The 14,369-nt window shown below is 33.3% G+C and overlaps 1 protein-coding gene across 1 annotated transcript; it reads left to right on the plus strand.

The window, feature by feature from the left end:
• The first annotated feature begins 6,154 nt into the window (after window positions 1-6,154).
• Window positions 6,155-13,002, plus strand: LOC137818222 (rop guanine nucleotide exchange factor 7-like). The gene is made up of 9 exons (XM_068621511.1): window positions 6,155-6,351; window positions 8,251-8,334; window positions 8,812-9,644; window positions 9,918-10,040; window positions 10,156-10,310; window positions 10,658-10,732; window positions 10,812-11,102; window positions 11,553-11,909; window positions 12,265-13,002. Exons 3-9 carry the CDS (start codon window positions 9,311-9,313, stop codon window positions 12,757-12,759), a joined length of 1,830 nt encoding a protein of 609 aa, XP_068477612.1. The 5' UTR covers window positions 6,155-6,351; window positions 8,251-8,334; window positions 8,812-9,310; the 3' UTR covers window positions 12,760-13,002.
• Window positions 13,003-14,369: the final 1,367 nt, after the last annotated feature.

Consider the following 14,369-nt stretch of genomic DNA (forward strand, 5'->3'; position numbering starts at 1 on the left):
TGTCGCGTTTTGTCTCAAATTCAATGGAGATTCTTACCTGGAATTTCAGGAAAATAATATTTTGGGAGAATTTTTCAAAAATTTTGTGCAAACCAATCTACCCAAACATGTGAAATTTCGCCCTACATTCTACAATTTTATTCTGGGTCCGTATTGAGTTGAAAAAAATTCACAAAAGTACTTTCATATGTTGTTTGCACCTAGGTAAGGAGGCAGGTTCATAGACAAATCACAAAAAGAATATACAGGGAAGGAAAGCCAAGAGATTTTGTTTTCGGAAAACCAGTTTCGTTCACTATCGGTCTGGGACTCACTAAGCCTTATTCCCTTGGTATTTTGGTCGAAAAATTTTACCGGACATTCGCCATTGTGTCTACTGAGTTTTGGCTGAGATTTGAGCCCCAAATTCGTCCCACAAGATTTGCAATCAATGATTTATTCATCACTGGCAGGGCTGAAAGGAAGGTTCATTTATATGTGAAGCTGTTTGATTTGTTTCCTAGGTGAATACTCATCCGTTTTTCCTGAAATTTGTCGCGTTTTGTCCCAAATTCTTTGGAGATTCTTACCTGGAATTTCAGGAAAAATACTATTTCGGGAGAATTTTTCAGAAATTTTGTGCAAACCAAGGCTATCCTCTACCAAAACATGTGAAATTTTGCCCTACTTTCTGCAATTTTATTCTGGGTCCATATTGCGTTGAAAAAAATTCACACAAGTACTTTCATATGTTGTTTGCACCCAGGTAAGGAGGGAGGTCCATAGACAAATAACAAAAAGAAGATACGGGGAAGAAAAGCTAGGACGTTTTGTATTCGGAAAACCAGTTTCACACTCTCGGTCTGGAACTCACTACGCCTTACTCCTTGGGTATTTTGGTATGAAACTTTTGTCGGACTTTCACCATTGTGTTTACTGAGTTTTGGCTGAGATTTGAGCCCCTAATTCGTCCCACAAGATTTGCAATAAATTTTGTATTCATCACTGCCAGGGCTGAAAGGAAGGTCCGTTTGTGTGTGAAACTGTTTGATTTCTTTAGTAGGTGAATACTCATCCGTTTGACCTGAAATTTGTCGCGTTTTGTCCCAAATTCAGTGGAAATTCTTACCTGGAATTTCAGGAAAAAACTATTTCGGGAGAATTTTTCAGAAATTTTGTGCAAACCAAGGCTATCCTCTACCGAAACTTGTGAAATTTCGCCCAACTTTCTCCAATTTTATTCTGGGCCCGTATTGCGTTGAAAAAAATTCACAAGTAATTTCATATATTGTTTGCACCCAGGTAAGGAGGCAGGTCCATAGACAAATCACAAAGAGAAGATACAGGTAAGAAAAGCCATAACGTTTTATTTTCGGAAAACAGGTTTGGTTCACTCTCGATCTGGGACTCACTACGCCTTACTCCTTGGGTATTTTGGTCTGAAACTTTTACCGGACATTAGCCATTGTGTCTACTGAGTTTTGGCTGAGATTTGAGCCCCAAATTCGTCCCACTATATTTGCAATAAATTTTTTATTCATCACTGCCAGAGCGGAATGGAAGGTTCGTTTGTGTGTGAAACTGTTTGATTTCTTTCCTACGTGAATACTCATCCGTTTGACCTGAAATTTATCGCGTTTTGTCCCATATTCAGTGGAGATTCTTACCTGGAATTTCAGGAAAAAAATTTAGAAATTTTGTGGAATCCAGTGATATCTTCTACCGAAACTTGTGAAATTTCGCCCTACTTTTTGCAATTTTATTCTGGGTCCGTATTGCTTTGAAAAAAAAAATTCACACAAGTACTTTCATATGTTGTGTGCACCCAGGTAAGGAGGCAGGTCCATAGACAAATCACAAAGAGAAGATACGGGGAAGGAAACCCAGGACGTTTTGTTTTCGGAAAACCAGTTTCGTTCACTCTCGGTCTGGGACTCACTACGCCTTACTCCTTGGGTATTTTGGTCTGAAACTTCTACCGGACATTCGCCATTGTGTCTACTGAGTTTTGGGTGAAATTTGAGCCCCAAATTCGTCCCATAAGATTTGTAATAAATTTTTTATTCATCACTGCTAGGGCTGAAAGGAAGGTTCGTTTGTGTGTGAAACTGTTTGATTTCTTTCCTAGGTGAATACTCATGCGTTTGACCTGAAATTTGTCGCGTTTTGTGCCAAATTCAGTGTAGATTCTTACCTGGAATTTCAGGGAAAACTATTTTGGGAGAATTTTTCAGAAATTTTTTGCAAACCAAGGCTTCCTCTATCCAAAATTGTGAAATTTCGCCATACTTTCTGCAATTTTATTCTGCGTCAGTACTGCGTTGAAAAAAAATTCACACAAGTACTTTCATATGTTGTTTGCACCTAGGTAAGGATGCAGGTCCATAGACAAATCCCAGAGAGAATATACGGGGAAGAAAAGCCAGCACGTTTTGTTTTCGGAAAACCAGTTTCGTTCACTCTCGGTCTGGGACTCACTACTCCTTACTCCTTGGGTATTTTGGTCTGAAACATTTACCGGACAATTGCCATTGTGTCTACTGAGTTTTGCCTGAGATTTGAGCTCCAAATTCGTCCCACAAGATTTGAAATAAATTTTTTATTCATCACTGCCAGGACTGAAAGGAAGGTTCGTTTGTGTGTGAAACTGTTTGATTTCTTTCCTTGGTGAATACTCATCCGTTTGACTTGAAATTTGTCGCGTTTTGTCCCAAATTCAGTGGAGATTCGTACCTGGAATTTCAGGAAAAAACTATTTCGGGAGAATTTTTCAGAAATTTTGTGCAAACCAAGGGTATCCTCTACCGAAACTTGTGAAATTTCGCCCTACTTTTTGCAATTTTATTCTGAATCCGTATTGCGTTGAAAAAAATTCACACAAGTACTTTCATATGTTGTTTGCACTCAGGTAAGGAGGCAGGTCCATAGAAGATATGAGGAAGAAAAGTCAGGACGTTTTGTTTTCGGAAAACCAGTTTCGTTCACTCTCGGTCTGGGACTCACTACGCTTTACTCCTTGTGTATTTAGGTCTGAAAATTTTACCGGACAGTCGCCATTGTGTCTACTAAGTTTTGGATGAGATTTGAGCCCCAAATTCGTCCCACAAGATTTGCAATAAATTTTTTATTCATCACTGCCAGGGCTGAAAGGATGGTTCGTTTGTGTGTGAAACTGTTTGATTTCTTTCCTAGGTGAATACTCATCCATTTGACTTTCAATTTGTTGCATTCTTTCCCAAATTTTGTGGAGATACTTACGTGGAATTTCAGCAAAAAACTATTTTGGGAGAATTTTTCAGAAATTTTGTGCAATCCAAGGTTATCCTCTACCGAAACTTGTAAAATTTCCCCCTACTTTCTGCAATTTTATTTTGGGTCCGTATTGCGTTGAAAACAATTCACATAAGCACTTTCATATGTTGTTTGCACCCAAGTAAGGAGGCAGGTCCATAGACAAATCTCAAAATGGAGATATAGGAAAAAATAGTGAGGACGTTTTGTTTTCGGAAAACGAGATTTGTTTACTCTCGGTCTGGAACTTACTACACCATATTTCATCGGTCTTTTGAGCTGAAATTTTTACCAGTCATTCGTCATTGTGTATTGAATTTTGGCTGAGATTTGAGCCCCATATTCGTCCCATAAGATTTTGCAATAAATGTTTTATTCATTACTATCAAGGCTGAAAGGAAGGTTAATATGTGTGTGAAACTATTAGACTCTTTTCTTAGGTGAATATTCATCCGTTTGACCTAAAATTTGTTGTGTTTTGTCCCAAATTCAATCGAGCTTCTTATGTGGAATTTTAGAAAAAAATTATTTCGGGAGAATTTTTTAAGAATTTTTGTGCATACCAAGGCTATCATCTACCAAAATTTGTGAAATTTCACCTTACTTTCTGCAATTTTATTCTGCGTCCATATTGCGTTGGAAAAACTCACACAAGTACTTTTATATGTTCTTAGCTCCCAGCTAAGGAGGCACGTCCATAAACAAATCACAAAAAGGAGACATACGAAAAAAAAGCCAGGACGTTATGTTTTCGGAAACCCAGTTTTGTTTACTCTCGGTCTGGGACTTACTACGCCTTATTCCTTCGGTTTTTTGGTCTGAAATTTTTACCAGACATTCGTCATTGTGTGTATTGAGTTTTGGCTGAGATTTGAGCCCCATATTCGTCCCACAGGATTTGCAATAAATGTTTTATTCATCACTGCCAAGGCTGAAAGCAAAAGTCGTTTGTGTGTAAAATTGTTCGACTTTTTTCCTTGGTGAATACTCATTCGTTTGACCTGAAATTTGTCACGTTCTGTCCCAAATTCAATTGAGATTCTTACATGTAATTTCAGCAAAAAAATATTTTGGGAGAATTTTTTAGAAATTTTGTGCAAATCAAGGCTATCCTCTACCAAAATTTGTGAAATTTCGCCTTACTTTCTGAATTTTTATTATACGTCCATATTGCATTGGAAGAACACACACAAGTACTTTCATATGTGGTTTGCACTCAGCTAAGGAGGCACGTCCATAAAAAAAATCACAAAAAGGAGATATAGGAAAGAAAAGCCAGGACGTTTTGTTTTCGGAAAACCAATTTTTTTCACTCTTGGTCTGGGACGTACTACGCCTTATTCCTTCGGTCTTTTGGTCTGAAATTTTTATCAGACATTCGTCATTGTGTGTATTGAGTTTTGGCTGACATTTGAGCCCCAAATTCGTCCCACAAGGTTTGCAATAAATGTTTTATTCATCACTGTTAGGGCTGAAAGGAAGGTTCATTTGTTTGTGAAACTGTTCGACTCTTTTCCTAGGTGAATACTCATCTTTTTGACTTGAAATTTGCCACGTTCTGTCCCAAAATCAGTCGAGATTCTTACGTGGAATTTCATCAAATAATTATTTCGGGAGAATTTTTCGAAAATTTTGTGCAAACCAAGGCTATCATCTACCAAAATTTGTGAAATTTCGCCCTACTTTCTGCAATTTTATTTTTCGTCCATATTGCGTTGGAAAAACTCACACAAATACTTTCATATGTTTTTTGCACATAGTTAAGGAGGCACGTTCATAAACAAATCACAAAAAGGAGATATAGGGAAGAAAAGACAGGACGTTTTGTTTTCGAAAATCCAATTTTGTTCACTCTCAGTCTGGGACTTACTATGCCTTATTCCTTCGATCTCTTGGTCTGAAATTTTTACCAGACATTTGTCATTGTGTGTATTTGAAAAATAATTAATCAAAGCAGATTATGTGGATGAACCATGTCATACGAGATTGATGAATTTATGTGTTTATATGTGGTTGTTTCGAGACATTTCACAACAAGAGTAGTATGACAAATGTAATTCTTTGAGTTTAATTCAATGTACAAGTCTTCTAGAAGTATAATCAAGTGCCTATGTGTACATGTCAGTGAATTTCTGGCATAAATAATGTTGAACATGGGATATTTGTAGACACTTGGTTGTTTCCTACATGGAAATGGATGAAATGTGATGATTCATATGTTTGTGATTAGATTATTTGACTCTAATAATATTGAAAGTTTTAAAATCTCGCTTATCATGTTTTCTTGTGATGATTGTTTTTTTTTAATATGTGATGATCGTGTTTTACATTAGAGTAAAAATTACATGTAATGAATTTCAGTAGTAAGAAGTTGAAGTGTTAACATAAAAAAAAAAATCATTTTCTTTTAATGTATTTATTTAAAAATTCTTATATAAATGCTTAATATTTTGTAATAGAATATTGTAAATTTATAAATTATATAATATAATTATTAAGTAAGTAACCGGAGATGTTATAACGAATAATTTTACATTTTTTAATTTCTTAAAAAGAATATTAAAAGAGCACATAAAAAGAGATGCAAGAGGACAAATTTAGGAAGTTGTGCATTTACTAATTTTACATTCAAATTTTGAAAGAAATACATTAAGTTAGCATTAAATTTTAATATTAATTTGTTTAACAATATTAGTTGTTCTTATACAGACTAGTCAAGTTAAATATTTAATAGAATTAAAGACATAAATATTTAAAATAGGATAATAAATGAACATCTTCAAATAATAACTCTTTTTATTTTAAAACACCAACTAGAGTCTATCTTAATCACCCATTTTTAAAAATCTGCATAATAAATAAACAAAACAATGAACAGAGAAGCAAGAAAGTTCTCAATTATTTTATGTTAAAGTTTTCTTTTTCCCTCTCAAGTGTCTCAAGTTTTTAATCCACACCAACCCAGTTGTTGTGCTGGTCTTTGGTAGAAGCTTTTGGGTTCTGCAAGTTAAGTTGGAACAACCGGCACCATTATGATGAACCAGAAAATTGTGATTTGGAGACTCAACCTAGCCTTGTAAGGTAAGTCACAAACTATTATAGCTTATTTATCATGAGATCTCAACTGCAACTCTTTAATCTTAAACTAATCTCTTTTTAAGTTTTGATTTTTGGTTAACTCCATAAGTTTCTGCAAAGTTTTTTCAGTTTTTTTTTTTTTCAGATTGTTATTTAGACTTTCAGTTTTCGATTAAAAATAAGTTATCTGTTTTAAGTTTATCAGATGCTTATTTGATTGTTTACCAGATGATGTTGCTTGATTTTATTAAGATGATTGTTATGTATAAAAGTTTGATCACATCTAAACACCTATGTTTTTCTTTTACCAATAAAATTTTATTTTTTTTCCTTATCATTTCATAATGATTCTACCCTTTCAGTTAAACATGTTATCTTGCATTGTGTCTGGAAAAAAAATGACCATTAACTTTGAAATGATGACCTTCAACGAATTGTTCAATTCTTTTTAAGTAGTTTTTATTAAAATAGTTTATAATGTGAAATATTTTAATTATATTTATTAATTCTTATGAAAAATCACCAGCAATACATTTGTTTGAGTAAAACTGGATTTGGATATTTTAAAAATTAGATTTTAAGATTGGGTTTTGTATGATAAAACAGGATGCTAAAAGACTTCAGAGTTTGATCAATAAGTTTTTTTTTTCCTACGGATACTGAATTTGTTAAAATAATAAACAATTGACAATATCACTTATTTAAAGAATATGTAGGATTTACTTCTTAAAGCAAATAGAAAATTACTTATTCTTAATAAACAAGCATATTAGATAAAAAAAAATAGAGTTGACTTATTTTATTAAAAAAACCTTTTCAAATAACTACAAACGAACCATCTCATTAATCATTAATAAAATTGATGAATTAATTATAAAAATAATTTTATTAAGATAACAGTTTATCTTTCTTGAAAGTTGTTTAAAATAGTTTAATTTTAATCAGATTTTATATTGTTTAAACTTTTGATCATTTATAAAAACTGAAATAAACGCTTTTCGTTTTTGAAAACAAAATAACGTAGGCAGAAAACGTTTCTGCCAGGTCAAACCATAAGTGAACAAAACCATAGTAAGTGAAACAAAGAAAAAAAAAAACAAAATAATACTGAATGATAATATGATACAATTTGATAATTCCAATTTTTTATATAATCATATTACAACTTTTAATATTATTATTTTAATAATTATCATTTACTTTTATCATATATATTTATTTTTAAATTTATCATATTAAAAATTTTATACAAAAATTTAAGAATTTTCAAACTATCATTTTTGATACTAGATAGATACATGTTACTACAATTTGATGAGTTTTATTCCTTTAAAAAAGAAAATTATTTTCTGTAAAGCCAAAATGGGTTTCTGATTCTTGAAACTCCCCATGTGATTTAAAGAACTAGAAGACAGAAATATCCCTTCTTCACAACACATTGCTGTGGCCCCTTTCACCCTTTACAAACCACAAATCCTGTAAATCAATTCTAACTCTGCACATAATTCCCAAAATAGCCTTTTAATAGTGTTGGAGTTTTTAATGATTTAGAAATAAAAAAAAAATTGTGTAAATATCACTTTATAAACCAATTTTATAATATTAAATTAAATTTAAAAAAAATTAATATAATATCAAAATCATTTAAAATCTATCTTAATACTTAATACAAATTTGTTAGATTAATCAAAGATCATTGTTATTCAACATTATCGAATCACTAATTATATAATTCTACATATTGACAATTTTAACATGAGAAAATATATTCAAAATTTAAGATAAAAACATTTTATTTTATGATAATATATATAAATATATAGTATATCACAATATATTTATGCAACTTTCATTCCCTTACCCTTTCTGTCATTTCACTTCTTTGTCTTTACTTGAATTCAGCATTGATCTAGAATAAGTGGATGTGACATACTGGAGCGGAGGCATAGCAAACTGAAGACACAACCTTACGTGCAACAATAATTGGTAAGGTCAAATTCATAGACAGAAATTCTCAATTAATTATGTCTGTTATGTTTGAATGCATAAATTTCTCTAGATAAGGAAATATAGAATGTCAAAATTTTCAAATTAAAAGTAAAATAAAATCATACATTTATATTAATCCTACCAACTTTCCATTCTTTAAATAAATCAATTAAAATTACCTGACTTCATTTTACGTTCTTCTTAAGCTTTTCTATTATAAAATAGAGTTTATTTTGATTTCTAGTGTGTAAATTACATTCAGAATTGATTAAAAACCATTGTAAAATAAATGATAATTTGATTTCTAAAAGTACAATGGATGAAAATTTACTCCTTCCAAGAATTTTTCCTCCCATTTAAATCAGCTGTTTTTAATGTGTAAAAAAGCACAGGACATGGTCGAATGAATGACTGTGAAAAAACTTTATACTGAGAATACATATTCTGATGAAGTTCTATAAAATGTTGAATCAGGAATATTATGGAGTCATGGGGAATCTAAGGGGGAGCGTTCTGTATTACATGGATTTAAGAATAGCTTCTGATGTGTCTCTTATATTCACGTGATTTGAGCAATCTTCAGAACTAATTATGATTGGATTCACTTTCATCCCTCACGTATAAGTAAGCAAACAAACATAGCCCACAAAATGGTCCATCATCATCACTGTATCTATCTGCCTTCACTATCAGACACTGTTGAGAACTTATGAAAGGTTCTTTCACCAAACAAGGAGCACAAACTCGACAACAAACACCACTATCAGCAGCCGAAGCAAGGTGTCCCATTGGTGTGCCTTATCATTCCCATTAATCCAATCCATTTTGAGGTTCTTGGTGTCTCAACTACCTCTAAATTTCACAACTTTCTAAAGGGTCTTGCATGAGAAGTACTCTGCACGTTGGTAACAAACAAACAACACTGTTTTCTAGCAGTATATGTGCATTGTTTTGTGAAAAAGGGTAAGCAGCAATGAAAGGTGAGGTTTTGATTGAGAAGAATGATGGTGTTGAAGGAGACAAGGAATGGGAAAATGGTCGCAACGATAAGAATATTGCTGATTTGATTGAAGACAAAGGTGGGGAGAGCAGTTCCAGCTCTGAGCATCTGTCATCTGAGATGACAGAACTTGATGGTCAGAGTCAAGGTAGTGCTGAGGATTCCTCTTCATCAACATCAATAGGGTGGCCGGTTCAGGAAATCTCTGAATCCCACTGTACCAGTCCATGTGGAAGTAAAGATGCAGAGAAAAAGGACATGGGTAATGAGACTTTTGAGGAGCAAGTTCCTGTGCTACCAATACCAGGTATTCAAATTTAATTTGTTATGTACATACTACATAATTTTAGTGGTATGAGTCAAGACAGGAAAAGCTAAACTTGCAGAAAAAGTTTAATCTATCTTACTCCAAAGAGAGAGCAGGATTTCAAGCCTGTGACTTATCATATGCTAGACTTAGTTTTGTTCTACTTGATTCAATGCTAGAGGTTTTCATAATTTAAGTTTCATTTCTACAATGGGGGGCTCCTGGCTTATGATATCAGCATATTATGTTCTCTAATGTGATTTTGGTTCTCAGAGCTAGAGCTTGAAATGATGAAGGAGAGGTTTGCAAAATTGTTACTTGGAGAAGATATGTCAGGTTCGGGAAATGGAGTCCCCACAGCCTTGGCTATATCCAATGCCATCACAAATCTATGTGGTATGTATCATGAAGCAGTTTCTTGATTAAGGTTGCTGAAGTGAATTTTAAGAACTGCAATTCATACTTGAATCTGAAGTTCTGATAGCTAACCAAACATTTTCTGAATCTCTAGCTACCCTATTTGGGCAACTTTGGAGGTTGGAACCTTTGACATCAGAGAAGAAAGCAATGTGGCGAAGAGAGATGGAGTGGCTTCTTGGTGTCAGTGATCATATTGTTGAATTGAAGCCTACATGGCAAACATTTCCTGATGGAAGCAAGCTTGAGGTACAAATACTACTTAGAAAAACAATTTTGCTGTTGATTTATGTAGCTGTTTGATGCATGTATTGGTTATAACTATGTGTTTCTTTTGCCTTCTACACTTTTTAAGATTAGATTTACATGTATCAGTTCAAAATGTGCTAATCCCTCCATGTTTAAGATAGTCATCTTGATCAGACATTGCATGCTCTATGCAATATCTTCGGAGTCTGCCTCTTGCAGTAGATAAGATCATGAGGGACCCAGGAGAAATGATCCTTTTTCTTGTTCTTGGATTGATTAACCTTTCTACCAAATAAGGAATATATAGTTCTTGATGTTAAGACTGTTTATTTTCACATGTGAATCAGGTCATGACTTGTAGACCTCGCTCAGATCTTTATGTCAATCTGCCAGCTCTACGAAAATTAGATAACATGCTTCTTGTAAGATTTTACAGCATTTATAGCACATTGATCCACTTTCTAGAAATAGCACATTCTAAAACATTTTCTCTTTTCAAAGGAAATACTAGATAGTTTTGTGGATCCAGAGTTCAGGTATGTGGACCAAGGGGTTGTGGCCCCTGATTCAGACGGTTCATCTTCTTTTCGCCAAGCTCTTCAGCGACTAGAGGAGAAGTGGTGGCTTCCTGTACCTCAAGTCCCTCCCAGTGGTCTCCATGAAAATTCAAGAAAGCAGTTACAGCACAAGAGGGATTGCACAAACCAGATATTAAAAGCTGTGATGGCCATTAACAGCACTGCTTTAGCTGAAATGGAGATTCCTGATACTTACATGGACTCTCTCCCCAAGGTATAATGTGGATGTTCATTCCCTATTTATTCAAGCATCATATATAAGATACTAATGACTTGTGTGCATTTGGTTAAACAGTTTGATTAAGCACCTTTTAATAAACTTATCATACACCTTATGTCACAATTGTTTTTCTTTTTTAATTGGTTTGCATGTTTTCAATTAAAAACAAGTGATTTATATTAGATTGGGTAGGTGATTTTTTTCTGCTGTTTGCGAGGGGCTTCTGTTTTTGTTTGAAATTTTATAGGCTGTTTGTTCAAGGGTCTAACTCTTAAAGTGATTCATATTTATTTATTTTTCTTGTTGATAAAAAAAAAATCACAATCTTAACTATTCATCTAAATTAATTCAGAAGAGTTCAAAAAAATTACCTTTACAAACCTGAATGAGCATCAGTTCTTCCAAGCTCACAACTAAAATTTCTGATACAACCCTTTTTTCCAGACTGCAAGAGCCAGCATGGGGGATGTGATTTACAGATATATTACAACAGACAATTTTTCTCCTGAGTGCCTGCTATCTTGCCTTGATTTATCATCTGAACATCAAGCCATAGAGATTGCCAACAGTGTAGAGGCTTCCATTTATATTTGGCGTAAAAAGAACAACTCTAGGCCTACAGGTCGCACTACAAGAAATAATTCAAAATCATCATGGGAAATGTTCAGGGATCTGATTGTTGAGGGAGACAAGAATGAAACTCTTGCAGAAAAAGCAGAAAGCCTTTTGCTCTCCTTGAAGCAACGTTTCCCCAGTCTCCCACAAACAACCTTAGATATGAGCAAAATCCAATGCAACAAGGTAATCTAGTTATATTTATCATTCTCCTTCTTCAGGTCTTTCTATGTCTTAAATATTTTCTTTTAGGTCTTTTAGTTCCTACATGTGAAATACATTATACAATATAATTTCAAAATTATTCCATCTCTTCGCGTTGTGATTCACATGAGGTTCACATCTTAACAAATTATTTTTCATTCCAATTATAATCTGCTGTAGGTTGTCAACATACTACCACTCATAAATAATAATGTTATTTGACTTGTTTTAGTCCCTGCACAGGGTTTTAATTGTGGTAAATAATGTCTTAAGTCTCTTGTTATTTGTTGAGTGTTGAACATTTTATCTCAGACTTAAGAATTTGTCTGTTTTCTAGGATGTTGGAAAATCCATTCTGGAGAGCTACTCACGAGTACTAGAGAGTTTGGCATCCAACATTGTTGCACGGATTGATGATGTGATCTATGTTGATGACTTGACTAAACATTCTGATTCATTCTCATCTCTCTCAAAAGTTGGTGTAATTGCACACAAGAGCATTTCAGTTCCATACTCAAGGCCTTGCCCAAAACAAAGCTTTTCTCCTGCACGATGTGTTAGCCCTGCAAAGGGAGCCAAATCACCATTCATCAACAGAAGCAACCTTCCCCAAAGAGGAGTAGGAGTTAGTAAAGTTTCGACTGATTTTGGCAGCACTGAGAGGAAAGAAAAGAACTATGTCTTCTGTCCAATGGAGAAGTTTGTTCCAACATTAAAAACATTTGACGAAGTGCCAGCATTTGAAACAGAAATGGAGTCAAGTGATTGCACAGAAGATGTTAAGCTCAATGTACTGGATCGGGCATGGCTAGAGGGAAAGGATCTTAATTGACCATTATCATCGATTTTAGTTATAATACACTGTCACCATAAAAGATTTATATTGTCAACAAGTTGATAGCATTTTAAGTATGAGATTTAAAGTAGTTAATTTAAAACTTAGTTATTTCTAATAATATGATAGTTCATAATTAGTTGACAGTATAAAAATTGATGTGGTTCTAGTTTCAAATACTGATAGAAGGATTACAAATTTATGAGTATATGATTTGGGTAACAAATTTCTGGTCCTTAAATATGATATTCATTGCATTCTACATCACATGACATAAGTTTTTACTTTATTTTTCCATATTAGTCTACATTTATAAAGTTGTCGCAATTGTTACTATCATCACAGGACCACATATATAAAGTTTCCTTAATTGTCACTACGATCATGTAAAGAACCAAATGATATCTTAACAAAGTAAATTTAAACTTAGTTGAAATGAACTTTTGATGTAAATTCCTTCAATATAGAAAGGTATTTTATCATCTTTATTGATTATTTTTCACATTATGGTTATGTCCATCTCAAGGAGTGAATGTCTTGGTAATTTGTATAAATAAAGTCGAAAGGAAATTAGACACAAAGGTGAAAGTTGTTTAAGTTAGATAAAGGTGGTGAATGTTCTGGAAATTATGATGATCCATTTGCTAAGTTCCTTGAGAAACGAGGTATTTGTGCTCAAAACACAATGCTAGGTAGACCACAACAAAATGGTGTGTCAGAAAGGCGTAATCGAACCTTAATAGATATGGTTAGGAGCATGTTAAGTAATTCATCTTTACATATATCATTGTGGATGTATGCTTTAAAAATGACCATGTATTTGTTGAACATGGTTCCTAGTAAGGTAATTCAAAAGATACCTTTTGAATTGTGAACATGTAGGAAATCCAGTTTGAGACACCTACATGTTTGGGGTTGTCAAGCGAAAATTATAATATATAATCTACAAGAAAAAAAACTGGATGCAAGAACAATTAGTAGATATTTCATTGGTTATTTAGTAAAGTCAAAAGGGTATATGTTTTATTGTCCTACCCATGGTACTAGAATTGTTGAAACTGAAAATGTTCGATTCATTGATAATGGTGAAACCATTGTGAGTGAAACTTCACGAATTGTGAGCAAGTTAGAGTACAAGTTCCTTTAACTCGTACTTTTATTTCAATAATTGTTGTTCTTCATGTTGTTGAACCACACAATGATGATGATGAAGAAGAAGAATATATTAATGATCTCAAGATTAAAAATGAACCTATAGTATTAATGTTAAGATATGTTATTTTGAATGATTATGTGGTTTATTTAAAAGATTCAGAAAAAGACTTAGGCATTGATAATGATCCAATTTCATTTTCAGAAGCCATCAATGGTGATAATTCTGATAAATGATTAGATGCAATGAAAAATGATCTTAAATCATTGGCACAAAATGATGTATGAGACCTTATGAAATTTCCAAAATGATGCAAAAGAGTTGGATGTAAATGGGTCTTTAAGACTAAACATGTCTCTTATGAAAATATAAACATTACAAGACCCAACTTGTTGTCAAAGGTTTTACTCAAAAGATGACATTGACTATAAGGTTTTACCGTGAGTTCTCATAA

The sequence above is a fragment of the Phaseolus vulgaris genome, chromosome 10 (genome assembly GCF_000499845.2).
Source record: "Phaseolus vulgaris cultivar G19833 chromosome 10, P. vulgaris v2.0, whole genome shotgun sequence".
Classification (NCBI taxonomy): Eukaryota; Viridiplantae; Streptophyta; class Magnoliopsida; order Fabales; family Fabaceae; genus Phaseolus; species Phaseolus vulgaris.

What these genes read in the sequence shown, in the direction of transcription:
- LOC137818222 (XM_068621511.1), top strand. Translation starts at nt 9,311, where the DNA reads ATGAAAGGTGAGGTTTTGATTGAGAAGAATGATGGTGTTGAAGGAGAC. An exon ending in ACATGGACTCTCTCCCCAAG is followed by an intron (nt 11,103 to 11,552) that starts GTATAATGTGGA and finishes CCTTTTTTCCAG; the next exon opens with ACTGCAAGAGCCAGCATGGG. An exon ending in GCAAAATCCAATGCAACAAG is followed by an intron (nt 11,910 to 12,264) that starts GTAATCTAGTTA and finishes TCTGTTTTCTAG; the next exon opens with GATGTTGGAAAATCCATTCT.